This window comes from Loxodonta africana, chromosome 1, assembly GCF_030014295.1.
Source record: "Loxodonta africana isolate mLoxAfr1 chromosome 1, mLoxAfr1.hap2, whole genome shotgun sequence".
In the NCBI taxonomy this organism is placed as follows: domain Eukaryota; kingdom Metazoa; phylum Chordata; class Mammalia; order Proboscidea; family Elephantidae; genus Loxodonta; species Loxodonta africana.
This window is the reverse complement of record NC_087342.1, coordinates 14,869,957-14,896,782: the sequence shown is the minus strand read 5'-3', so window position 1 is coordinate 14,896,782 and position 26,826 is coordinate 14,869,957. Positions and strand designations below refer to the sequence as shown.

General features: G+C 39.0%; 1 protein-coding gene across 2 annotated transcripts in view; it reads left to right on the top strand.

The window, feature by feature from the left end:
• The window catches only part of CCDC14 (coiled-coil domain containing 14), a 48,371-nt gene that overhangs the window by 13,496 nt on the left and 8,049 nt on the right, over window positions 1-26,826 (top strand). The window contains exons 6-12 of one of the 2 annotated variants that reach the window (XM_064291828.1): window positions 7,829-8,065; window positions 8,177-8,271; window positions 9,163-9,202; window positions 12,730-12,871; window positions 23,092-23,174; window positions 25,593-25,811; window positions 25,903-26,035. In XM_064291828.1, the coding sequence (XP_064147898.1) occupies window positions 7,829-8,065; window positions 8,177-8,271; window positions 9,163-9,202; window positions 12,730-12,871; window positions 23,092-23,174; window positions 25,593-25,811; window positions 25,903-26,035 (949 nt within the window). Of the gene's footprint in view, window positions 1-7,828; window positions 8,066-8,176; window positions 8,272-9,162; window positions 9,680-12,729; window positions 12,872-23,091; window positions 23,175-25,592; window positions 25,812-25,902; window positions 26,036-26,826 lie in introns of both variants that reach the window. The other variant, XM_064291799.1, reaches the window with a different exon arrangement.

Sequence of the window (26,826 nt, the reverse complement as noted above, 5' to 3'; positions counted from 1 at the left end):
CATAAATAGAACTTTAAGGAATTTCATACAGCATGTTAAACAATATCTGTACGTCATTTTAATTTTAACATACATTATCTTGCTATCTGGTGATAACTCTTGTGCTATGGAGTGCTTTTATATGGCTTTTCTAGCCATGGTCTTGTGCAAGTGGGTGGACTGGGTGCAAATAAGGTGTTTTTGGCCCACCAAGGGGATTGGATCGCTAGCTAATGATGCAAATAAGGTGCATGGCACCCTGGCGGAGGTGGGACCATGCAAACAAGTGTATGGAACCCTAACAAGGGCATTGGTTAGTTTTGCCCTCCTGCTAGGCTTAAAAGAGAGCCAATCCCAGAGGAGAGGGAGGCCTCACTACCACCAAGAAGAGATGGGAGTGGAGCGTGTCCTTTGGACCCGGGATCCCTGCACTGAGGACCTCTTAGGCCCAGGAGACAGAGAGAGGGAGCTATAACACTGAAAACAGCGAGAGATGGCATTGCAGCAGTAGTAAGAGCAATAGTGGCGCAAGATGGCAGGGACCAGGAGACCAGCAGGAAATGGCTACGGTGAGGATTGCAACCCACAGAGCTAGGAGCTTCATAACACCTGCCAGCGCAGGGCAGAGGAGAGGCCGAGGGCCGCAAAGAGGCGTGCCCGCAGACAAGGCTGAGAAGAACCTGTCCTGATCGGAGAACTGTAACCTGAGTCTTTTCTGATCCCGAGTTGAACCCTGTTACTTCCCTGATAAACCCTCTAACTGTGAGTATGGTCTTTGAGTTCTGTGTGGCCATTGCAATGAATTATCGAACCCAGCAGAGAAGTAGAGAGTGCCATGGGGGGGACAGCTGGTATCAGAATTGGTAAAAAATTTGGAGAGAAGAGGTAAGCCTGCCCTCTGTCTCATAGGAATCAGCCTTGGGCTGTTGATCTTGTTTCGCCTTCTTTCTTGTGAAGTTAGTCAAGGAGGTCGGATGCCTCCGTGCTGCCGCCATTTTTACAGCTGTCTCCAGGAGCGTCCTTACCTACTTTGTCTGGCACCTGCCTGTTCATTGTCTGTGGAGTCAGGTAAATGCGCCTTGGTGGAGAATGGGCATAAGGAGGCAGAGAGGCAGTTCCAGGTATGCACTGAACTTGGAAGCGCTCCTGACGATTAGAGAAAAAAACTCTTTAAATTAGCATCCAAGTTGAATGCTTCGGATATGCAACAGCTTTCAATAGGATACATACATTGCTGCCCTCACCTGGGGGAAGTAAATCATCACAGGCAGGATCCTTTGAGCATTGATTGCCCCCGTCAAGGTCACGTTTTCCCTTACCTATTTCAAATTGTAACAGACAGTTAAATGCATGGCTGCTATCTGCATTAGACGTTTGTTCTGTGTTTGGGTGGCGGGAATTTTGTCACCTGTCAGACAGTGCTGCAACATCCAGTGCTTGTACCTCAGGGAGAAAGCAAGGGCTAGAAAAGTTTTGTGGGCTGAATAAATAAATGCATACCTTTCATGAATTCTCATGGTTTATGAATAAATTTGTCAACTGACACCAGTTAAACATTGCCATCATGATTGGTTAGGTAAAATTTTCACGGCAGGTGCTTTGGTGTAATGAATAAGACCAAAAAAAAAAAAAACTTCATTTGTATTTGTGTAATGATAGGCTCTTTTTATTGGTAGTGGTGGTGGTTTGTTTTGTTTATTTTAAAGTTGTATAGTAGCAATATAAATGCAATCTTTTCTATCAATTTACAGTGTTACCTGTCTTGGATTATTTGCTTTGAAGGCTGCTGTTGTTAGGTGCTGTCGAGTCGGTTTCGACTCATAGCAACCTTTTGGGCAACAGACCAAAAAACACTGCTTGGTCCTGCGCCATCCTCACAACTGTCGCTGTGCTTGAGCCTATTGTTGGAGCCACTGTGTCAATCCATCTTGTTGAGGGTCTTCATCTTTTTCACTGACCTAAGCATAGGGTCACTATGAGTCGGAATTGACTCGACAGCACTGGGTTTTTGGGTCAAGCATGATGTCCTTCTCCAGGGACTGATAGATACCTCCTGACAACATGTCCAAAGTATGTAAGATGGCAGTCTCGCCATCCATGCCTCTAAGGAGCATTCTGGCTGTAATTCTTCTAAGAGGGATTTGTTCGTTCTTTTGGCAGTCCATGGTATATTCAGTATTCTTCGCCAACACCACAATTCAAAGGCATCAACTCTTCTTCGGTCTTCCTTACTCATTGTCCACCTTTCATATGCATATGATGCGATTGAAAATACCATGGCTTGGGTCAGGCCCACCTTAGTCTTCAGGGTGACATCTTTGCTCTTCAACACTTTGAAGAGTTCCTTTGCAGCAGATTTACCCAATGCAATGCATCTTTTGACTTCTTGACTGCTGCTTCCATGGCTGTTGATTGTGCACCAAGTAAAATGAAATCCTTGACAACTCAGTCTTTTCTCCATTTATCATGATGTTGCTCATTGGTCCAGTTGTGAGGATTTTTGTTTTATGTTGAGGTGTAATCCATACTGAAGGCTGTGGTCTTTGATCTTCATTAGTAAGTGGTTCAAGTCCTCTTCACTTTCAGCAAGCAAAGTCGTGTCATCTGCATAACACAGGTTGTTAATGAGTCTTCCTCCAATCCTGATGCCCCGTTCTTTTTCATATAGTCCAGCTTCTCGGGTTATTTGCTCAGCATACAGATGGAACAGGATGGTGGAAGAATACAACTCTGGCACACACCTTTCCTGACTTTAGACCACGCAGTATATCCTTGTTGTGTCCGAACAACTGCCTCTTGATCCATGCACAGATTCCTCATGAGCACGGTTAAGTGTTCCAGAATTGCCATTCGTCCCAACGTTATCCATAGTTTGTTATTGATCCACACAGTCGAATGCCTTAGCATACGCAATAACACACAGGTAAACATCTTTCTGGTATTCTCTGCTTTCATTCAGGATCCATCTTACATCAACAATGATATCCTGGTTCCACATCCACTTTTAAATTTGCCTTGAATTTCTGGTAATTCCCTGTCGATGTACTGCTGCAGCCGCTTTTGAATGATCTTCAGCAGACTTTTACTTGCATGTGATATTAATGATACTGTTTGATAATTTCTGCATTTGGTGGGATCACCTTTCGTGGGAATAGGCATAAATATGGATCGCTCCCAGTTGGTTGGCCGGGTAGCTGTCTTCCATATTTCTTGGCATAGATGAGTGAGCACTTCCAATGCTGCATCTGTTTGTTGAAACATCTCAATTGGTATTCCATCAATTCCCAGAGCCTTGTTTTTCGCCAATGCCTTCAGTGCAGCTTGGACTTCTTCCTTAAGTACCATCGGTTCCTGATCGTATGTTACCTCCTGAAATGGTTGAACGTCGACCACGTCTTTTTGGTATAGTGACTCTGTGTATTCCTTCCATCTTTTGATGCTTCCTGTGTCATTTAATATTTTCCCTGTAGAATCCTTCAGTATTGAAACTCAAGGCTTGAATTTTTTCTTCAGTTCTTTCAGCTTGAGAAATGCTGCTCATGTTCTTTCCTTTTGATTTTCTATCTCCAGGTCTTTACACATGTCATCATGATACTTTGTCTTCTCAGGCTGCCCTTTGAAATCTTCTGTTCAGCTTTTACCTCATCATTTTTTCCCTCTTGCTTTAGCTACTGGACATTCAAGAGAAAGTTTCAGAGTCTCTTCTCACATCCCTTTAGGTCTTTTCTTTCTCTCCTGTTTTTTTTAATGCCCTCTTGCTTTATGTATGAAGTCCTTGATGTCATTCCACAACTTGGCTCGTCTTCAGTCATTGGTGTTCAACATGTCAGATTGATTCTTGAGATGTCTCTAAATTGAGGTGGGATATACTCAAAGTCCTACTTTGGCTCTCGTGGACTTATTCTAATTTTCTTCAGTTTTAACTTGAACTGGCACGGGGTAATTGATGGTCTGATCCGCAGTCGCCCCCTGGCCTTGTTCTGACTGATGATACTGAGCTTTTCTATCGTCTCTTTGTATAGATATAGCCGATTTGATTCCTGTGTGTATCCAAATGGCAAGGTTCATGTGTATAGTCGCCATTTATGTTGGTGAAGAATGGCATTTGCAGTGAAGAAGTTGTTGGTCTTGTAAATTTAGTCATGCCATCTCCAGCATCGTTTCTGTCATCAAGGCCATATTTTCCAGCTACTGATCCTTCTTCTTTGTTTCCAACTTTCTCATTCCAAGCACAAGTAATTATCAGTACATCCTGATTGCATATTTGATCAATTTCAGACTGCAGAAGTTGCTAAAAATCTTCAATTTCTTCATCTTTGGCCTTAGTGGTTGGTGCATAAATTTGAATAGTCATATTAACTGGTTCTCCTTGTAGGAGTATGGATATTATCGTATCACTGACAGCGTTGTACTTCAGGATAGGTCTTGAAATGTTCTTTTTGACGCAATGCCATTCCCCTTCAGGTTGTCATTCCCAGTATAATAGACCATATGATTATCTGATTCAAAATGACCAACACCAGTCCATTTCAGTTCACTGATGCCTAGGATATTGATCTTTATGCATTCCATTTCATTTTTTGATGATTTCCAATTTTCCCAGATTCATAACTTCACACATTCAATGTTCTGATTATTAATGGGTGTTTGCCTCATCAGCAAATGAAGGTCTCGAGAACTTTACTCCATCCACGTCATTAAGGTTGACTCTTCTTTGAGGAGGCAGCTCTTCCCCAGTCGTATTTTGAGTGCCTTCCAACCTGAGGGGTTTGTCTTCCAGCACTATATCAGACAGCGTTCCGCTGCTATTCATAAGATTTTCAGTGGCTAATTCTTTTCAGAAGTAGACAGCTGGCTTCCTTCTTCCTTGTATGCCTTAGTCTGGAAGCTCAGCTGAATCCTGTCCGCCATGGGTGAGTCTGCTGGTATCTGAATACTGGTGGCATGGCTTCCAGCATCACAGCAACACACAAGCCTCCACAGAATGACAAACTGACAGACACGTAGGGGCTTTTAAGGCTTAGTATCTTAAGTCCAGACATTCAGCATTATTAGTATAGTTTCGTATGGACGGGATTAATAAGGAAGCGTGGTAAATCTTTCTAAAGCTTTGATTTTTAAGAAATTTGTTTGGCATAGATCAGTTTATGCTGGATGATGACATCTGGTGGCCAAGAGGCATAATATTGTAGCTCAGCTTTATCAGAGGCTGTAGACAACACCCCTTGAACAGAAAGTGAATGAGAGCCAATATGGAATCTGAGAATTCCTCAGACCAGATAGTTTTATTTTTAAGGGGTAAATATAATCCAGGAGCAGAAGAGAGACCCAGAGACTGGTAGGAAAGGAAGAGTGCAGGGCTGGTGTCATGCTGTTTACACTTGCAGGCCTGAAATCTGTGACTGGACAGCCATGGGTTAACTCTCACCTCACCCTCCATCATTTTAGATTTTAAAATTAAAATATTTTGGAGGTTACTTTTCCATTTGGTTTATTATACAACTGGATGGCCAATAAGAACTAACAGAGTTTTCTGGAAATTTGTGTAACCATTTTTGTTGTAGCTCGTCTGTTCAGATAATAAAGAATAACTTACTGCTTTTGGTTTTAATCACTTTATTAGAGGCAACATTCTTAGCGGTATCAGGTGGGGGAATTTTTGTCTAAAGACTTTGCAGCCATTTGGTAAATGCTTTACAAGTGTTATCTCATTGACTGATTCTCCAGACAGCCTTTTGAGATAGGTGCTCTTATTATCACCATCTTTCTGATGAGAAAAAGGAGCCCAGAGACGTTAAGTAATGCCCAGGGCTACTCAGCTAATAAGTATTAAAGCTTATAAATTCCAGCCTAGGAAGTATGTTCACAGAAATAGAGCGTTTTAAAAGGAATCGTAGGCAAAGCATAGCCAAGTCAAAATGGAAGCACTGAATTGCCAACCGTATTTAGCAGTCTTTTTCTTAAATTTTTTTCTCCCATTTTTACTGGTTATGGTATGTAATCTGCTTTTAACTTTTTTGGTTTTACATTTAAGTTTATACTTTTAGCAGTGTTTTTATTTTCAATAAGCTGTACATTATATATTTACATATTGAGGGGTTCCATGTAGTGTTTTTTTTTTTTTTTTAACTTTGAAAAAAACGTTTTTCTAAATTGAGGAATAACTCCGGTAAATAAATACATCAGTCTCTATGATTATTTTTGCATATGAGATACCCATGTAGTCACCACCCAGATCAGGACACAGAACTTTTTCAGCACCCTGTGGGGCTCCCTCCCGGTCAGCATCCTCACCACCACCACCTCCACAGCCTGTGCCCTCATCGTTGGGTAACCACTAACCTGACTTTCATCTCTAGTGGCTTCATACGAACGGAATGATGCGCCGTGTAGTCTCGTGTCTGACATATTTCTCACAACCTCATGTTTGTTAAATTCATCCAGATAGCTGTGTATATAAGTATTTTGTTCTCTTCATTGCTGTATAGTGTTTCATCATGTACCACAATTTATTTTATTGTATGCCCATTTCCATTGCTGTCAAGTTGATTCTGACTTACAGTGACCCTGTACCACAATTTATTTACTCATTTCTGTCGATAGCTATTTGGGTGCTTTCAGTTTTTGGCTACTACTAGTAAAACTGTTATGAACATTCATCTACAAATTTTTTAGTGGACATAAGCGCTCATTTCTTTTAGGCGTATACCCAGGAGTAGAATTGCTGTGTCACAGAGTATGTGTATATTTGTCTTTGGTAGGTAGTGCCAAAAGCTATATGTTTTTCTAAACTTATTTTGTACCCTGATAACCTGTGATCTACTATAACACTCTGATTGCTGTGAATAGCCTTTGAAAAACATTTCAGGAGGGAACGTTATCAGACAGGGAAATACATTTCAGATTTTGGCACTGATCTGTACAGTAGTGCTGTAGAAAACTTTGTTGTTTTTCATTTGTTTATTAATACGAGGTTTCTACGTTGTACATAGACTAATACTGGGCTCTATGGGAGAAAATAATGACGTGTAAGATACAGCCAGCCCTCCCTGAAGAAGCTTATAGTGAGTCAGAGGGACGAGAGAATGAAAAGATAAGCAATCTAGGGCAATGTGTAAGTGGGATGTGATTTGTACAGAGAATATGTGCTCTGATCAAGAAGAACAGTCCCTGGACTGGAATGATTAGAAAAGGCTTCACAGAAGAGTCAGGCCCTCATCTGAGCCTTGGTGAGTGGGTAGAATTGAGTTGGAAGGGACGGGTCAGCATGAGCAGCATTATAAAAAGGTGAGAAAGGCCTGTGGAGTGACCAAATTGGCCTGGCTAAAATAAAAAGTGAGTTGAGGGTCTTGGGAAGATAGTCGGAAAAGTAGAATTTGAAGGCCCAAGGTGTAAATTATCCTTTTTTCTTCATGATCTCTAAGCTTCAATTTTCTTTACAGTCACAGCCTCAGAATTACTATAGAATACTTGGTTTTCCCCTGGAGCATGAACTGGGCCAGGGGCAATGTGAAGGACTTTTATTGGACTTTAGAGAGAATTTAACACCCTCAAGAGCTCTTTATATCGGAATGTAATTGAAGGAGAAATTTCACAAATAGCGTTTAATGGAGATATTAAAGACTAGTATGGATAATTTTTGACTGGGGGGAACAGTTTATTACCTACCTACTTTGAAAAAGAATTTGAGGTGATTTTCTCTAGGGGCGATAGTGGTAAAGCTTTTCTGTGAAGTGTATCATGTTGAATTGGGCTACTTCTGAGAGTCCTTTTTGTCCCTAAGAACCTATTCTAAAAGTTTTTGAAGAATCGTATTTCGTGAACTTTCTTTTTCCTTCCTCCACATTAGTATCTTCAGATAAGAGGAGACAGATACCAAATGAAGCTTCTGCTAGAAATGAAGGAGACTCATCAGACATAGCAGAAAATTGGTCATTGCAAGATCATTACAGAATGTATTCACCCGTAATATACCAAGCCCTCTGTGAGCACGTGCAGACTCAAATGTCACTGATGAACGACTTGGCTTCAAAGAACAGCGCCAGTGGAATTTCTGTTAGACCTTCCCATACTGTTTCCTCTTCTGGTCAGTATGAACAATGTTTTAAAAGCGCAAATACAAGCTGTAATTAAATGACCTGGGTATTGTATAAGCAGCATGAGATATGAGTGATTTTCTCTCCCTCTTACCTTTTAGAATCTCCGGCAACTCCACGCTCTAGTTATGGCTTATCTACCTCCAACCCAGCCCAGTCACCTCCACGGCCACCCTGCCCTGCGGTGGTTCATTCTGTGGGTACAGTTTTTATACTATACAAGGAATGATTTGCTTGTAGAAATTGTCATCTTAGTAAGGAAAGTTGAATGTACTGATTGTATCTTAACGTGGTAGGATGTAAAGACTTATTATTTTTTTTAAGTTTATGTTTTATTAGAGAAATGCCTATTTATTAAGGGTAGAAAGCGGGCAGGGAAGGGCGAGAGGTGTGGAGAACAGTAGAAAAAAGAAATCACCCAGCACAGTCTCTGTTAACACACCGATGGACTGCTTTCCAGTCGTTTAATTCTCTGCGAGGGTTTGTTTTCTGGCTTCTTTGGTTGTTGTCGTTAAGTCTGCTTTCTTTTTAAAATACACTTATAATTAAATTTTATATAGTTTCATATACTGCTTTTTTCACTGAACATTTATTGTAAGCATGTTTCTCTATTAAAATATGCCTTTTGTAAATTTGTAACAAGCAGTGATTACTGTATTCAGTGGCTATACCATAGGCTGGTGTGACTACTCCCCAGTGGTTAGACATGTTTTTTACTATTGTAACATTTCTGCAGGTATGTTTATGCAAAAGCTTTTTTTGTGTTTGAACTTCTTTTCTTGTAGTTTCCCAAAGTGGAATTGTTGAACACAACTAATTTTTGGTGCCTTTGAACCATTTGCGGTATTGGCAAACAATCTATCTTAGTCACAGCCTTACAATCTTCCTATGTTGCAGAGTGAACTCATTAAGCTTTAAAAAACTAGAATCTTTACTGAGGAGAAATGTAGTTTAGTCACTGGTCACTTGTAACTCTGTCATGCAAAAAGTCATTTTCTCATATTTCTGATTTGAGTTGATTCTAGCCAATGCCTGCAAGCCCATGCTTATACTTTTGAAGAGTTAACTTATTTTTTTCTTTCTTTAGGAAGTTCAGATTGATAGTGACAACCAGTGTGCATCAGAAGGTAAAACAGTTTCTGTGAACTCTACTGGTGTTCCAAGGAATTCCTTTAGGACCAGTCCCGGACTTCCATGTAGTCTGCCCAGAACTGATAAATCGGCAGCTCCAGCATATCAGCAGCTGGGGCTTGGAGGTGAAATTCTGCCACCACAAGCAGTCTCTAAGGATGCAGACCTACTAAAATGTCTCCAAACATATATGTCTCTGTTGCGTTCTCATGGACAAGAAACTGGTCCGGACAGTCAGACACACCAAAGCCCTGCCCGAACACAGCCGGCTTTCTTGGCCACTAATGAAAGGAAATGTGCCAGGGAGCATATTGGAGAAGCCACAAGTGAAGGAAAGGATTTAAACATACATGTGCGAGAGGCAAGAACCGTCAAGGATGCCCAGAGGGCAAAAAATGTGAACCAGACTACTGAAAAAGTTAGAACTATAAAGTATTTGTTGGGAGAGCTCAAGGCCCTGCTAGGAGAACAAGGTAGCTGGGCACTCTCTTTATATTTTTCTGTAGCATGGTGGCATGCTAAATAGCAGGGCATACTACATAGCCATCACTGGAATTTAGAATAATCAACCTGGAGTTTGGGGTATTTTCCACAGAACTGTGTCTTAAGCCAGTAAGGAAGTGAGTTCTGCCTGTTTTATGCCCATGAATTTGAAATGTATTAGGGAATATCACACATTCTTTTGCTTGCAAGTATACATTCATTCTACTTGAGCCAAAGAGACCTTGAAAAGATTTAATGAAAGAGAATTTGTGGAGATAAAATTTTAGGGGTCAGAGGCCCCCTAAAGATGATTAATTCCCTGGAGTAAATTATTTTTCCCACTTGAAAAAGGTATAGAGATTTTTACCCCATCACTTCTTCTTCTTTTTGTTTTTAAATTGTGCTTTAGATAAAGGTTTACAGAGCATATTAGTTTCTCCTTAAATGATTAATATGTACATTGTTCTGTTACATTGGAAGCCAACTGCAGGACATGTCAACACTCTCCCCTTCTTGACCTTGGGTTCTCCATTACCGGCTTTCCTGTCCCCTTCTGCCTTCTCGTCCTTGCCCTTGGGTTGGTGCGCCCATTTAGTCTCGTTTTGTTTTATGGGCCTGTCTAGCCTTTGGCTGAGGGGTATCCATCGCTTCTTTAGTAACTGCCTATTATTTTGCTTCACAAATCTAACTTTGAGAGGTAGCCAGAACCTTTTACCGTAACGCTCTTTTCAGTTCTCTCTAAGGATTTTTTGAATTAAATCATGAGAAATGTCTTAGGTGGACTTTATGTGATATTTGAGTCAGGTCTTATTCATTTGTTTTCGTTATGTATGTATTTTCTAAAGTAATGACTTGAAGTGTGTTACAGATTTGTTATCCTGGTAAACAGTAATAGATAGTAGAAGCACTGATTGAATATTTGCCAACTGACAAAAAAATACCAATTCAAAATGTACCTGTAGGAAAACAGCACCATTAATCCAAATCTTCAATATGTTAAAATTCATGAGTTTTCAGACCTTTAATTTATTAACATTCTGTTAATACTTCTTCATGGTAACAATAATAATAACAGTAACAATAATAGCTCTTATTTATTGAACACTTACTATGTGCCTGGCACTGTGCTGTTTTATATTCATTATCTCATTTAATCCTCACAGCAACCCTGTGAGGTATTATTATTGACTCCACCTTACAGATGAGAAATTTGAGGCTTAGAGAACATTATCTCATTTAATCCTATCAGCAGCCCTGTGAGGTACTGTTATTATCTTCATTCAACCATGAAGAAACCCAAGCTAGAAAAGTTAACAAATTTTTTTAAATAATGTATTTTATTTAGCCCAATATATCTAAAATATTAACATGTAATCAATATAAAAAAGTTATTAATGAGATATTTTGCATTCATCTTTAACAGTTAAATAGTTTGACTAACGTTACATTCGTAGAAAGCGGTGGAGCCCAAGTCTCTGACTCTGAAGCCCATAAGCAAAACTGTTCTACACGCACAGGGTTGGTAGAGGATTGCGTGGTCATAGGACACGGTTGTCTCCTGTGTTCATGTGTTTTTTTATCAGGGTGTTAAAATACCCTGTGGAATTGAGTAATTTTTGTAACTTAGTGTCTTAGCTATCTGGGGCAGCTATAACAGAAATACCACAAGTGGGTGGCTTCAACAAACAGAAGTTTATTCTGTCACAGTCCAGTAGGCTAGAAGTCCAAACTCAGGGCATCAGCTCCAGGGGAAGGCTTTCTGTTTCTGTCGGCTCTGGAGAAAGCGCCTTGTCATCAATAATCCCCTGGACTACAAGCTTCTCTGCATAGGAACTGCAAGTCCAAAGGACGCGCTGTGCTCCTGGCGTTGCTTTCTTGGTGGTACGAGGTCCCCATGTCTCTCTGCTGGCTCCTTTTTTTAATATCTCAAAAGAGATTAGCTTAAAACACAACCTAATTGTGTAGATCGAGTCCTGCCTCATTAACATCATAGAGGCAAGATTTACAACACACAGCAATATCCCATCAGAGGACAAAATGGCAGACAATCTCACAATACAGGGAATCATGACATAGCCAAGTTGACAGATAATTTTGGGGGACACATTCAATCCATGACACTTAGAATATACTTTCTACCTCTTTTGGATATCACACAGTTAATATTATAATTCTCAGATGCTTTCAGTTCAGTGATTTGAAAGGGTATGAGGGAACGATAACAATAAAAGGACCAAAGATCTAATACCCACCTTCCACCTGTACCTGCTTGCCACCTCCAGAAACATCCACTCCCCACAGCTAATAGCAGGAATGGTACTGCATTCGATGCCACATCAAGTGAGGTGTGGCTGGCTGTGTTAAATCTAGCATTATAAAATTAAAGAATGAAACCTAATCTTAGCAGACCCTCACACACTATTTTGCCAAATGAATCATCTAAGGTAAATTATTTGTTTATGCCAGAACCAAAGGTTGTGTTATAAATGCTACCACTGCAAGTGGTCATAGGAGTCCAATATTGTCCTTTGGTAAACGCGAACTGGTCAAAACCAAAAAAAAAAAACCAAACCCACTGCCATCGAGTCGATTCCGACTCACAGCAACCTTATAGGACAGGATAGAACTGCCCCCATAGAGTTTCCAAGGAGCGCCTGGTGGATTTGAACTGCCAGCCTCTTGGTTAGCAGCTGTTGCACTTAACCGCTATGCCACCAGGGTTTCCATGTGAACTGGTAGATATGCTACCTTCCTACGAGACTCTTCAACTGAAGAAAACCACTAGTATGATAATCCTGTGATTTATGCTTAATTAATTTACTGACCTTAATATTTTTAGAACTCTTCTGAGTAAGTAAACGTAGGCCGCAAGAAAGAGGAAAATGAGATGTGTAAATAATTGAGTTGAATTTATTTATGCAAATATGTACATATCTATAAAAATTTTCTTTTTTTTAGTAATACATACTAATACATACTAATAGCCTTCCCAAAAATGATTTACAATATTGTTTTTACTCCGTTCTTCTGCCTTTTATAGGAGATTCGGAAATTCAGAGGTTGGTTACAGAATTGGAGGCATGCATATCTCTGCTTCCAACAATAAGTGGAAACACAAATATTCAAGTTGAAATAGCCTTGGCCATGCAACCACTGAGAAGTGAAAATGCTCAGTTGCGCAGGTAAGAATTGATCTTTGAGTATTTTCATCTTGTATGCAGAGACGTTCCATGGTCAGACCATAGGTGCCAGATGGGATATCTAGGACTCCAAAAGGAGCATAGATTTGCTGTCTTAACATGATTCTACTTTTGCTTGCTCATTTTCCAAAGATTGCCAGCATTCTCTAAGTCTTCCATGTCTTCTATGCACTAGTATATATTTTCTCCCACCTCTTTTACCTCTCTTGTCGCTTGGTTGGTAGTGTGTTGAGAGGAAAATGAAGTACCTCAGTGCATTTGTCAGGCTCGGCTAGGCTACACTGCATTAAGAAACTCCAAAATGTCAGTGGCATAGCACAGCAAAAGTTTATTTCTCCCTCATGCCAAGACCAACATGGGTCACCGACAGCTCTTTTTTGTCATGTGGCTCAGGATCCAGGCTTCCTCTGTTTTATGAGGCCACTGTCTCAGTTTGTGTTTTGCAAGAAAAAGAGAACATGGATATGGCATGCCAACTCTTACGTGCCTCAACTGAGAAGTCATGGTGTCACTTCTGCTTGTATTTTTTAGGTGAAAACGAGGCACATGGCACTACCTACTAATATAAGGGTCTAGGACATAGACTCTTCTCATACTTCCCATGTGCCTGGGAAGGAAAGGAGAACCTGAGGTGGGTAAGCACTAGTAGCCCCACCACACTCAGAGGTAGCAAAAGCTCCTTTAACGCTTAGATTTTTTTTTTTCCCCCCATTTGGCCATCTTCATTTCTGTTGAAATCATATTCTTAATTTGTTCAGGAAAGATGTAACTCAGAGATCTTATCTTGGAATATAGGAAATCACCCATATGCTATTAATGATGTATTTACTTTGAATGTTCCATTGGTGCCACCAAGCCACCACTCGAGGGTCCATTTATTAAAATAGTCTGCAGAGGCTTGGAGGGCATTTTCAGCTGCTTCCGCAGCACTGTAGTGTGAGTGTGCCCTGAGAGGACATCACAGCCTCATCAGCTGTGGGCATTGTACAAGATGGGGCCTGAACGAACAGTTTCAGGAACTTGGAAAGCAATAAAATAGGCTTCCTAATTGGAGAGTGGTGTAGTTGTACGGACCTGGAGCCCGCAAAGGCATGACACCTAGTGAGGTCTCCTTGCTTAGGATTATTTCTCTAGATACCGTGATAAAAGATGGAGTTGTTGGCTGTAAATTCAGATAACACTTTCTTCGTTTCTGACCTAAGGGATCCCCATACTAGCATTAATTTTCCAAAAACCAGAATAAATAATAAGGATAATAAACAGCAAATACCACTACTAACACTTATTGAATATTTGTTATGTGCCAGGCACTATTGTTCTTTATATGTGCCACCTCTTTAAATCCTTAAGAGTGCTGTGAAGTAGGTATTACGTTATTCTAATTTACAAATGAGGAAACCAAGGCACAGAAAGATTATATAACTTGCCCAACATCACCTACCTATGAGGTGTGGCAGAGTCAAGGCTCAAATGCAGGCAGTTTGATTTTAGAGCACAGTGTTCTGAACTTCTAGACCTCTGCACTGTCTCTGCTGGGAAGTAGAGATTAATTTATTTGTAGTTCAACATCTAGGTGTATTTTGGGAAACAAATGACTAAACTAAGCCTTCAAAGTAAATCAGTATATTGTTTAAAGGTGTGGCAATAATATAATCGGTTTCTTAAATAAGCATATCAGAACTTAGTCTCAGAATAGAATTTATTTTAAAGTTGTCATGGTGGGAAATATCAATAATTCTGTAAGCTACTCAAGAAAATGAGATGTACTGCCTTATGTCACTGCTTGGTATTACTTTTTTAAAAAGATACCAGTTTGTAAATTCACATAAAAAGACCAGACTTAATGGTCTGACAGAGACTGGGGTGACCCCTCAAACTATAGCCCCTGGATGCTCTGTTAACCCAGAACTGAAAACATTCCCAAAGCTTGCTCTTCAAAGATTAGATAAGGCTATAAAACAAAAAATAATACACTTGAGGAAACATGCTTCTTAGTTCAATCAGATATATGAGACTAAATGGGCAGCGCCTGTCCAAAAAACAGGATGAGAAGGCAGGAAAGGACGAGAACTAGTCTAATGGACTTGGGGAACCCAGGGTGGAAAGGAGGAGTGTGCTGTCACATTGTAGGGATTGCACCCAATGTCACAAAACAATATGTGTATAAATTTTTGGATGAGAAGTTAACTTGAGCTATAAACTCTGACCTAAAGCACAATTAAAAAAAAAATCATTTCGATGTCTGACCTCATTCTTGAGACTTCGCATCAGAGCTTTTTGGCACTGTGTCTTTAGATTACATATCATGCTATTGGCACTGTTGTTTACTTGACCTTCTAAAAGATGAAATTATTGAAAATTAGTTTGTCACATCTGCCCCTTTTAGTAGAAGGAGGTTTTCAGTAGAAATATGGGAATTTTTGTGTCATTTTGGTAACTTTTATTTTTATTTGGAAAGAATCATTCGTAATCTCCATTACAAATGATTATTGGAATGCATAGCCTCACTTAAAAGTGTTTTTCATCATTTTCAATCACAAAAACATTTTTTCCTGTTTGGACATTTAGAAACGACATGTTTCTTTTTAGCCAGAAAAGTGATCTTTCAGAACTTCCTTTGAGTTTATTGCCATCTTGTGGCTTAAAAATAAAAAATAGCTAGGTGCACGGTTTCTATAGCATTTGGGGCTGGACAGTTTTTTGTTTTGTGGGACTCATGGCAAGTGCCCAATGTTTAGCCTCCCTGGTATCCACCCACTACGTGTCTGTAGTGCCCCCCCCCCCCCCACCATTTTGACCGCCAAGATCTCCTGCACATTCCCAGATTTCCTGGAAAGGGGTTAGGGAGCTATGGAACTACCTCTAGTTAAGAACCATTGAGCTAGAGAGTGCCTTAGTATTTATAGGGGAAGTTAGAATTCATGACCATTTCCTGGTTTTAGATTTAGACATGAGACCATTATGTACTTACGCAGAAGAAAAAACTGAAATGGGAGTGAGAGGAAGGATAATTTGACAGATGGTAACAGAATTCCTCTAGACAGATGCTGTTAGAAGAGGACTAAATTCGTTTGTTTGTTTTTGATTTTATTTTTGAGTTAGGAGGGCCAGTGAGGTTTAGGTGTGCTGAATGCATCATGTGAAGCATCTAGGGGTAGGAGCCTGGGGTACGGGTCTGAAGCACAGGAACAAGATTCAGGATTGAAATGTACACGGGAGTTATTCATTCAACAGTTTTTTAATTGAGCTTTCACTGTAGATCTGGCACTGTTCTAGGCACTAGAGGTAGCGTAACCAAAAGCGAGTGATTTGTTATCGAGAAGGCAAAAAGTGTGAATACAGCCCAGAGTGAATTGTTGGAGAATAACAGCTTTTTAAAGAAAGAACAGAGGACGAGGAGTCCATGAAAGAAACTGAGAAGGAGCAGGTAGGGAGGTAGCAGGAAAACTAGGAGAAAAAAACATTATAGAAGGAGAGATACTTGTATAACATTCAAATAAACTGACAAAAGGTACAAATGTAGGGCAGGTATAAACATCATAAGACAAGTAACCAAAAAAGAAAAAAAAAAAAAAACTGCAGGAAAAATTAGAAGTATTCCCTAGTCTCAAGGAAATTAAAAACAATAGAATCTCTTGTAGAAAGAGGGAGAGATGGCTTGAAGAAGATAAAACAGTAGAAGAAAATAAGTATTAGGTAAGCTCAGGAAAATAAGAGAGAAGCATAAAAATATTATGAAAGGAAAGCCCCATTAGAAAAAGCAACAAAAAATAATGACAAATAAACAAAATGAAGTCAGGAATAGTATATTCCACTAGAACCCAAGTAGTCTGAAGGGTGAATTTTTGTCTTTTGTTTGCTGGTATATCTCCAGTATGAGAAGAGTACCTAGCACTTACTCTGATAAATACTTATTAAATGACTAAATTCATAGTGGATAATCTTGAAGAAATCAAAGTGGAAAAAGAATGGTCTAAAAATTATTATAAAAACCGTGATACCTATGGAAGAGAAACAAAAGAGATGCAGATTGGCGTAATTGATGTTCCTGGAAGAGAGCACAGAACAAATGGGTCAGAAACATTATTAAAGATAAATAGGTACAGAGAGGTTTACTCATCTAAGAATTTGTCCCTGCAGATTAAGAGGACATGCAGGGTCCCAGGAAAAACTGTGCAAAACAGTATCAAGACATATGCTGGTAAAGTTATTACACTTTAACAATAAAAAACAATAATTTTTATAGACACTCCAAAAGAAAAAGCAAATATCAGGCTGTCCTCAGGCTCGCGCAACAATAATAGTTGCCAGAGGATCATAGAACAGCATTTACAAAGTTCAAAGGGAAAGAAAATACGCCCCAAGAATCTCATATGCGGCGCAGCAGCCCTTCTACTGTAAAGGCAGCAGTCGCGTTCTCAAATGTGTGAGAACTTTGGAAAGAAGGTCCTGAGTTCTTGGGCTCCTTTAAAAAAATGACAACAAAAAACTTGCACGGCAAAGTCCAGTCAGCCAAGAGATGAGTGCAAATAACGGAGTGGACTAGAGATGACCAGGGAATCTATTTTTAGGTAGAGCCAAGATTAGACAACTATGGGAATTATAGTTACAGCATAGAATGTGTTCGTAATCCTGACGATATAAATTCCAAACTCTTAATATTTTCCGTGTCCTATTTTCTTAATTTTAATCTATTTAGGAATTAACATTTCTTGAAGTAAAAAATATTGGCTAACATTTATCAGTTCTGGTTTTACTTTTTATGGTTAAAATCATGTAATCCTAAATTCAATAGTGATATTTTAAAATAATATTTTAATACTATCTCATTATTTAGAAATTCTGTTTAGCTATTTGTTTTTGTCTGTATATATGCTAAAAAAAAGAGTCTGAATGATATCCAGCAAATAACGATGATTCTCTCTACTTAACGTTTTCCTAGAGATACTAACCAGTGCAATAAGGTAAGAAAAAATACAACCCAGCCCCATTGCAAAGGAATAAATAAAACTGTCATATTTACAGATGACAGTATAGTCTTTATAGAAAATCTTATGGATATTACACAAAGTTACTAGAACCAGAACTCATTTGAGTTTAGCAAGTTTGCAGAATACTTGATGAATATACAAAAATCAATTGTGTTTCGGTGTAGTAGCAACAAACAATTTGAAATGAAATTTAAAATCAATACCATTTACAGTAACATCAAAAAATAGGAATAAATTTGATAAAAGATATGTAAGTCCCATACATTACAAACAATGAAACACTGCTGAGAGAAATTAAAGAAGACCTATATAAACGAGAGATATGCCAGGTCCAGAGATGCTAAGACTTATTGTTAAGGTATCTGTTCTCTAAACTGAGCTATAGATTCTATGTAGTTCCACTGAAAACCCTAGCAGGCTTTTTTCTTGAAAGCTGATTCTAAAATATATATGGAAATTCAAAGAACGTAGAAGAATCAAAACAGCTTTGGGAAAGGAGAACAAAGTTGGTACCATCTGATTTTAAGACATAATGTTACAGTAAAAGACATTGTGGCATTGATATAAAAGTAGACAAATAGTGAAACAACAAAGAATCCAGAAACAAGTCTCACATGTGTGGACGCTGGTTTTTTGTTTTTTTTAAACAAAAGAATAGTTGTTTCAGTAAATAGAGGTGGAACAATTGGAGAGCAATATTTAAAAAAAAAAAGTGAACCTCAGCCTTTACCTTACACCATATACAAAAATTGACTTGAAATGGATCACAAATTTTAATATGTTAAAACTATAAAACTTATAGAATTAAAAAATAGAAAATCTTAGTGAGCTTGAGTTGGGAAAGATTTCTTACATACAGCACAAAATTCTAAAGTAGCAAAGAAAAAAATTGAACATCATCAAAATTAAAAACTTTTGCTCTTCAAACTAACACTGCTACTACCACAAACTGGAAGAAGATATTTGCAAAACACACATTTGGTAAAGGACTTGTACTTAGAATATATAAAGAACGATTACAACTCAATAATAAGACAAATACCCAATTTTAAAGTGGGCAAAATACGTGAACAGACACTTCATCAGAAAAGCTATATGGCTATCAAACAAACATATGTAAAGATGCTCACCATCATTAATCAGAGATACCACTATATACCTACTAAACAAAACAAAACAAAACCCATTGCTATTGACCCCTTAATGTGCTACCCTTCCAGAAACCCACTGCCGTCTAGTGGATTCCAACTCAGCAACCCAGTAGGACAGAGTAGAACTGCCCCATGGGGTTTCCAAGGAGCTGCTGGTGGATTCAAACTGCCGACCTTTTGGTTAGCAGCCAAATGCTTTACCACCGTGCCAGTAGGGCTACATGTACCTGCTAGGATGGCTACAGTTAAAAAAGACTGACCACGTGTTGGTGAAGATATAAAGGAACTGGAAGTCTCATAACTCAGCTGGTGAGAACGTAAAATAGTACAACCATTTTGGAAAACCGTTTGGCCATTTCTTAAAAATTAACCATTTGTCTGCCTTATGACCCAACTTTTTCACTCCTAGGTTTTTACTCAAGAGAATTGAAAGCATATGTCCACACAAAGACTGGCTCATGAAATGCCCATCAGCAGGTGAATAGATAAACAAATGGTGGTATATCCATAGCGTGGAATTCTCAACAATAGGAAACCTGGTGGCACAGCGGTTAAGTGCTACGGCTGATAACCAGAAGGTCAGCAGCTCGAATCCACCAGGCGCTCCTTGGAAACCCTATGGGGCAGTTCTGCTCTGCCCTGTAGGGTTGCTGTGAGTTGGAATCGACTCGATGGCACTGGGTTTGGTTTCTGTTTACTAAACGGTAAAAAGGAAGGAACTATTAACACGGGCAACAGCACAGATGAATCTCAGAACCATGATGAGTGAAAGAAGCCAGTCGTAAAAGAGTACATATAGTAGGATTCCATTTATATCAAATTCTAGAAAATCCAAGCTAATCTAAAAATCAGTGGTTGCCTGGGGAGGAAAGGGGCACAAAAAGGGGCATGAGGAAACTTTTCGGGGTGTTAAATATGTTCATTACCTTTATTGTGGTGATGGTCTCATCACATCGTGTCAGAACTTACCAAATTGTACCCTGTAAATACATGCTGTTGATTGTATGTCATTTTATCTTAATAAGCTATGTTGAAAATCATGAGTGAACTGAAAAAAAAATTTTTTTTGTAAATATCAGCAGTTTTCCTTTATTAAAATGTTAAAATTAAGTACGTAAATTTAATGCATACTATTTTAAAAACATATGTAATGCTATCCATTTTTAAAAGATTGTCTTTTCCTATTTATTTTTATGTACACATCATTCATTATGAATCATTTTTTATAGAACGCTCATTTTTTAAAAACCTGGCTCTGAAAGCAGGAAATGAGAGGGAAGAGAATAGCTAATGGTACAATTAGGTTGGAGGAAAGACTTTCTGAAATACGGGAGCAATTTTACTCCGCTTTTCAGGTCGGGCACATGAGTCGGCAAAGAGGGAGAAGTTGAATGAAAAGCTAAAGGGAGTGATAGAGGAGTACAGTCTTTGAGGGACTAGGAGGAGGTGGGAGCAGATGAGGCCCCTGAGACGAGAAGAAAGAAGTGAAGACTCATCTACATACACATGAATTTGTAGGCTCTGGGACAGAAGGACAGCCATTTGTCCCCAGTCCATGCTATTTTAGTGAAAATAGGAAAGTATTCTACCAGATGAGGTGGGTAAGGATGAGAGACTTCCACTGAGCAATGAAGTTTCGATTGTGGGGAAGAGAGAGGAACCTGACCAGGGGCACGCAAAAAGTTGTCAAGCAAAGCTGTTGTCTCATGCTTGGTATGTGAGAGGCCCTTACCACTTAGAGTTTTCTGGCAAACAGCAAAAGAAGCATTCTGGTTGGAGTGGTGGGTCACCCGTGTATGCTCTCTTTCCTAGATGCATACTCTTTGTCGTAAAGGGGAAACCTTTTTAGAAAAATCGGAATTTTATTACAGTTATCATTTTGGAGGGCTTTTGTCCTCATTAAATTTTAATTGCACAATAATATATTTTTGTGAAAGAATGAAAACAATACAGAAGATACAGAGTAAGACATGAAAATTTTCCTTCGACACATACAGTTTCCACTTATCTCCCCACTGTTAACAGATTGGCGCATTTCCTTCCAGAAACTTTTATATGACCCTACGCATACATACTACGTGCACACACATATATACACATATTAGAGCTTTTAAAAGCAATGTATGGGGTCATAATTATAATACTGTTCTGCAGCTTGCATTTTTCACTTCATGATGTGTCTTGGAAATTTTTCTATGTTGGTATGTGTAGATGTCTGTCTTTCTAATGCATGTGTATTAGTTTTTTGTAGTATGAATGTACCGTAATTCATGTAGCATTTTAGGTTGTTTTGAACTTTTCACTATTGAATCTTGCTGTTGTGAATATCACTGTAATACGTCTACAAGGTTGTAGATACTTTGCACAGGTACAACTATTTCTGAGGCTAGATTACCCTAGAGGTAAACTTATTTTGTCAAAGATTAGGAACGTTTTATATTTGGATGGGTACTACCAAATTGTCATCCAGAATCATTGCACCAATAGACTCCTGCCACGTGAGGTAATTCATTTCCCCATGCCCTTACAACAGCGAGCGCTATTTCCTTCTATTTTTGACATTCTGGTGGCCAAAACCGGCCAGTTTTAAATTTGTAGTTTTTCGTGTCACGTTGAGCATTTCTCATAGGTTTATAGGCCATTTTTGTTTCTTATGTGAATTGCACATTCTTACCCTTTGTCACTTTTGGTAGGCTTGCCTTTCTTACCGGTTTATAAGAGCTCTTTAAATGTTATGGGCTCTGTCTGTTACATAGGTAGGAGATACGTTCTTCCAGGCTATTAATTCTAGAGCCAGTTTCAGACTTTGATGTAATCAGATTCTTTATTCTGTTCCTTGACAGTTGCCAGATTCTGAGTCGTGCTTAGGAATGCCTTCCCCATTTCAAGATTAGGTAGCTTCCCCCCGTGATACTTGTTTTGGTGGGTTTTGTTTGTATATTTTATGTTTAGCTTTTAATCTGTCTGGAATTAATACATGTGAAAGGTGTGAGGTAGGGTACTATCGTTTTAGATTCTGTAACAAAAATAAACATTCTAATACAGAATGTTTTCAGGTAAGTAATTCTGGCAAAGAGCCCTTTGATGGCGCAAATGATTGATGCGCTTGGCTGCTAGCCAGAAGTTTGGAGGTTCAAGTCCACCCAGAGGTGCCTTGGGAGAAAGGCCTGGCAATCTGTGTCGGAAAAATCCGCCATTGAAAACCCTATGGAGCACAGTTCTTCAAGGAAACACATGGGGTCGCCGTGAGTCAGAATCAGCCTCACCAGCAACTGGAAAAAAAATTCTGGAAAGATACTAGAGATAACTTTTTTTTTAGCACCGATACAGTCTTAGAAGAAAACTTTTTTTATGTTTTGTTTATTCCTATTTGTGAAGCAGCTACATGCTTATTAACATTCTCATTACTTAAATGAGGTCATTAACTTTTCCATCTGATGAAGAAATTATTGGAAGCATGAGTTCCTGTCTTCCGGTATCTTCGCCGTGTGAGGGATATCAACCCGACGTCTTAGAGCAGTCAGTCCCTGTAGGTGTGCTAGTTCAGTGACAGATCTTAAAGTAGATTAACTAGAGTAATGAAGACAACAGAGAAGGGAGACAGAAAAGCAAGAAGAAAATAAGAGGAAATAGGAAGTGAGAGAAATAGAAGGCAAGAAGAAACCATTAAGAGATAAAGGAACAAAAAAAGAGGAAAAAAGAAAGTAACTTCTTTCTAGTGAGGAGAGGTTTTATGCCATCCCAGCATCTCTTCGTGGGCTAACCTGGCCTCCCCTCTTTCAGCCTCAGCTAATCCTACCTTAGAGGATACCTGTGTACTTATCTTCCTGAGACCTCTTTCTGCCACTAGAGCTATTTCTTTTTAATTACTTTAGGCCCCATAACAACAGTATTGTTGTTCATTGGACTTTTTGTCTCTTGTTTTGAAGGCAAGTGAACTTCTGCTATCCTCCTGGCTGCCATTGGTTTGTTTTCTCTTTTTTGATAAAGACTATCAAATGTATACCGTTCAGTGGGCTCAGGATTCTTGTATTCAGTGTTTCTTTGTAATTTCCTTTAGGCAAGTGAGAATTTTGAACCAACAACTTAGAGAACGAGAAAAAACTCAGAAGGCATCTGGTTCTCTGGACTGCAACCTTAAACGTAGGTAAAAGAACTTTAAGGATTGATGTTAAAGTCTTTGTGGCTCTGGAAATGTTGATAAAGAATTGGGCTTTCTTAATTAACTTTTTTTAGGTGGTTTTTTTTTTTTAATTTTTTATTGTGCTCTAAGTGAAGGTTTACAAATCAAGTCAGTCTCTTATATAAAAATTTATATACATCTTGCTAAAACCCAATTGCTCTTCTCCTAATGAGACAGCATACTCCTTCCCTCCACTCTGTTTTCGTGCCCATTTGGCCAGCTTCTAACCCCCTCTGCCCTCTCATCTCCCCTCCAGACAGGTAAATCAACTTTTTAAAAGATAGAAATAATACTCATTAAAATTTCAAATAATATACAGAAACACACAAAAATAAAAGATCCGTGTTATCACTCTTCAACAATATTCCTGTTTTTAAAACAACAAACAAAACAAAAAATAAAAACTGTGTTTCCTATTAGATATCTTCTGTTCATATATAATTCATTTATTTCACAAGTACTACCTGCCAGGCACTAATAGAACTACAGATGTACTTTTTCCTTTTAAAAAGGAGATCACACTGTATATATTCTTCTGCAGCTTGCACTTGTTCACGTAATATATAGTGGATATTTTTGTACTAAATACACTTCTTTAAGAACTGCTTGGGTATTCTTACGCTGCTGTATCATAATTTATTTAAAGACTTCTGCTAATAGTCGGAATTGACTCGAGGCAACAGGTCTTGTGTTTTTTTTTTTTTGGCTGATATATGTAGGCACTTCTTTTTTTTCCAAATATAAACAGTGCTGCAATAAAAATCCTTGTACTTGTGTTTTTGTGCATCTGCGTGAGCATTTCTATAGGACAGATTTATAGCGATAAATTGCTGGTCAAAAGCTATATAGCTGCAGTTTTGGCAGATACCGCCACATTGTCCTTATGGATCTCAGAGCTTAAAGTAAAAGAAAAGAAAAAACTAATAGTTCTAGTAGGTGAGAGCTTTTCTTTTGGTATCCTTGGAAGCCTTTCCTAAACCTAACAAAAACTCAGATGCCACAAAGGAAAAGGCTGATAAAATATGCCCCCAGAAATTTTTTAAAATTTCTGCACAGCAAAATTATGAATACATTAAAAAAAGCATCAACATGGGGAAGACTTTGGGATACATGACAAAGGCTTAGTGTTCTAAATGTGTGAAGTTGTCTGACAAAGCACCCAACAGAACACTGCATAGAACTGTTCAACTTCACCAGTAGCTTGGTCTAAGTCAGTGTCTTCTGTTAATCGAACCACTCATCTCTCTACTTCCTGTCTTGGCTCTCCTCTGTCCTCCTCCTCCAAGGTCCCCCCCGCCCCATCTTTTATGGAACCAGAGTGTTCTTTTATGAAATTATTCTGCTTTTTACTTTCAATGGCTTCCCGTGGTACTTGAGATAAAAGTTACTTGGGGTGAAGGTGACCCTGCATCGTTTGGCCCTGCCTACCTCTTGAATGTCACTGAGTTCCATTTCCCCCTTTTCTCCCTTGTTTACCACTTTCTAGCCACACCGGTCTCATTCGAGTTCCTGAAGAAGACAAAGCTCTTGGAGATCTCAAGGCTTTCCTCTAGGCTCTGGTGTTGCCCTCTGGAACCCCTCCCACTTTCTACTCATCCTTCTGGCCCCAGTTTAAAACTCGTCCCATCCACGAACCTTTCTTTTGCCACTCTGAGTAGTTCCTCTCTTTTTATTCTCTGTCCCTCTACCTTCTCGTTCCCTTCAGAGCATTTATTACCATTTATAGTTGTTTGTTACCAGCTCCACGAGAGCAGGGACCATGTCTGTTTTGTACACTGCTGTATACCCAGATTCTAATACGGTACCTCACACATGGTAAGCGGTCAGTCAAAGCTGTATTTGTGAGGTGGGTGATGCCAGATACTTTTATAAACATTAAAAAGAGTGTGGTCGATCTCTGCTAATAAAGAACAGTCTTATGGAGGGCGGGGGAGGCAGGGTTAGACACGGTGTGCATAATATGATTCATTTATGTTTAAAGACATACATGCAAAAGCATTTTCCAGAAAGATACCGAAGCGATGGCCTCTGAAAGAGAGTGGAGGTGGGTAAGAGGAGACTCTTCCTTGAGAATTATTTGGTGTCACTGATATTTGGTGGTATTTAATTAGTTTTACTTTGTATGTATATTATTCTCATTTAAAAAAACAAAAAAATGAATGCCCAAAGTATCAGTTGCAGAAAAAGGCATGACTTCTGCCAGTCAGTTTTTAAAATACATTTGTTATTTATGCAGAACTGCTCAAGCATATAGTTGCTAAGCAAAATCAGTAAATTCTGGTCCTTTAAAAACAAACCCAAACCCCCCGCCCCCGATCTTTCCAGGCTCGTACTTTTTAAAGTGAGGAAACAGCTGTGCCATCTGTTTTGCCTTCCAGTATTTTCTCTGCAGTCATTGAACATGTCACTGCAGAATCAGTTGCAGGAGTCGCTGAAGAGTCAGGAGTTACTACAGAGTAAAAATGAGGAGCTCTTAAAAGTGATTGAAAACCAGAAAGACGAAAACAAAAAATTTGCCAGTATATTCAAAGAGAAAAATCAAACTATACTTGAAAATAAACAGCAATTTGACATTGAGTCAACAAGGATGAAAATCGGTATGTATTTGGATTGTAGTTACGGTCACATTTTTAAAAAGTAATAAGGAAGCTGACTTTTATTTATTTACTTATTTTTTGGGTGTTTTAGAGCTGGAGGAAGCCTTAGTCGATGCCAAAAGCTCGCAGTTTAAATTAGAAGCTGCTGAAAAGGAAAATCAGATATTAGGAATAACATTACGTCAGCGTGATGCTGAGGTGACTCGACTGAGAGAATTAACCAGGTAATATTGACTGTTTGCAATAACCCATGCCTTTAATTAGATGTACTTAAAAACTTAAAAAATTTCAGATCTGCTCTCTTTCCCCTTTCTTTCTCATTTTGTCATTGCTTTTGTTAATTTCTAGTGGTCTTTTCTTCTGTTTCAATTAAGTTAATTTAGAAATTTCAAACGAGCTAAATGCGTTTTTCAACCAGGTAATTCCCAGCAAAGGGCTCCGATGAGGAGCTGAAGGCTTGTACAGCAAAGTGGTTAAGACTCTTAAGAGCTCCTGGATCTGAAGTCAGAGAGACCTGAGATGTAGTCCCAGCTCTGCCCCTTATTAGCTGTGTAACTTTGAACAAGTTACGTGACCTCTCTAAACCTTAGCTGTAAAGTGGGTACATGAATAGGCTTGTTGGGGGATCTAAGAAATAAGTCATGAGAACCATTTAGCTCAACAGGTCCTCATGCTGTGTGATCGTGAATCAGTCATTTTACCTCTTTGAATCTCATTTTCTTTATTTCACCAGTAAAATTAGGGAGTTGACAGCACCCTTTAAGATCCCTTCGTTCCCTAACAGTCAAAGATTCTAAATTTGTTCTGTCTTTTCTCAAATAAGAAGCCCTGGTGGCACAGTGGTTAAGTGCTTGACTGCTAACCAAAAGGTCAGTGGTTTGAACCCACCAGCTGCTCCGTGGGAGAAAGATGTGGCCGTCTGCTTCTGAAAGATTACAGCCCCGGAAACCTTATGGGGCAGTTCTGCTCTGTCATACGGGGTTGCTAGGAGTTGGAATCAACTCAACAGCAGTGG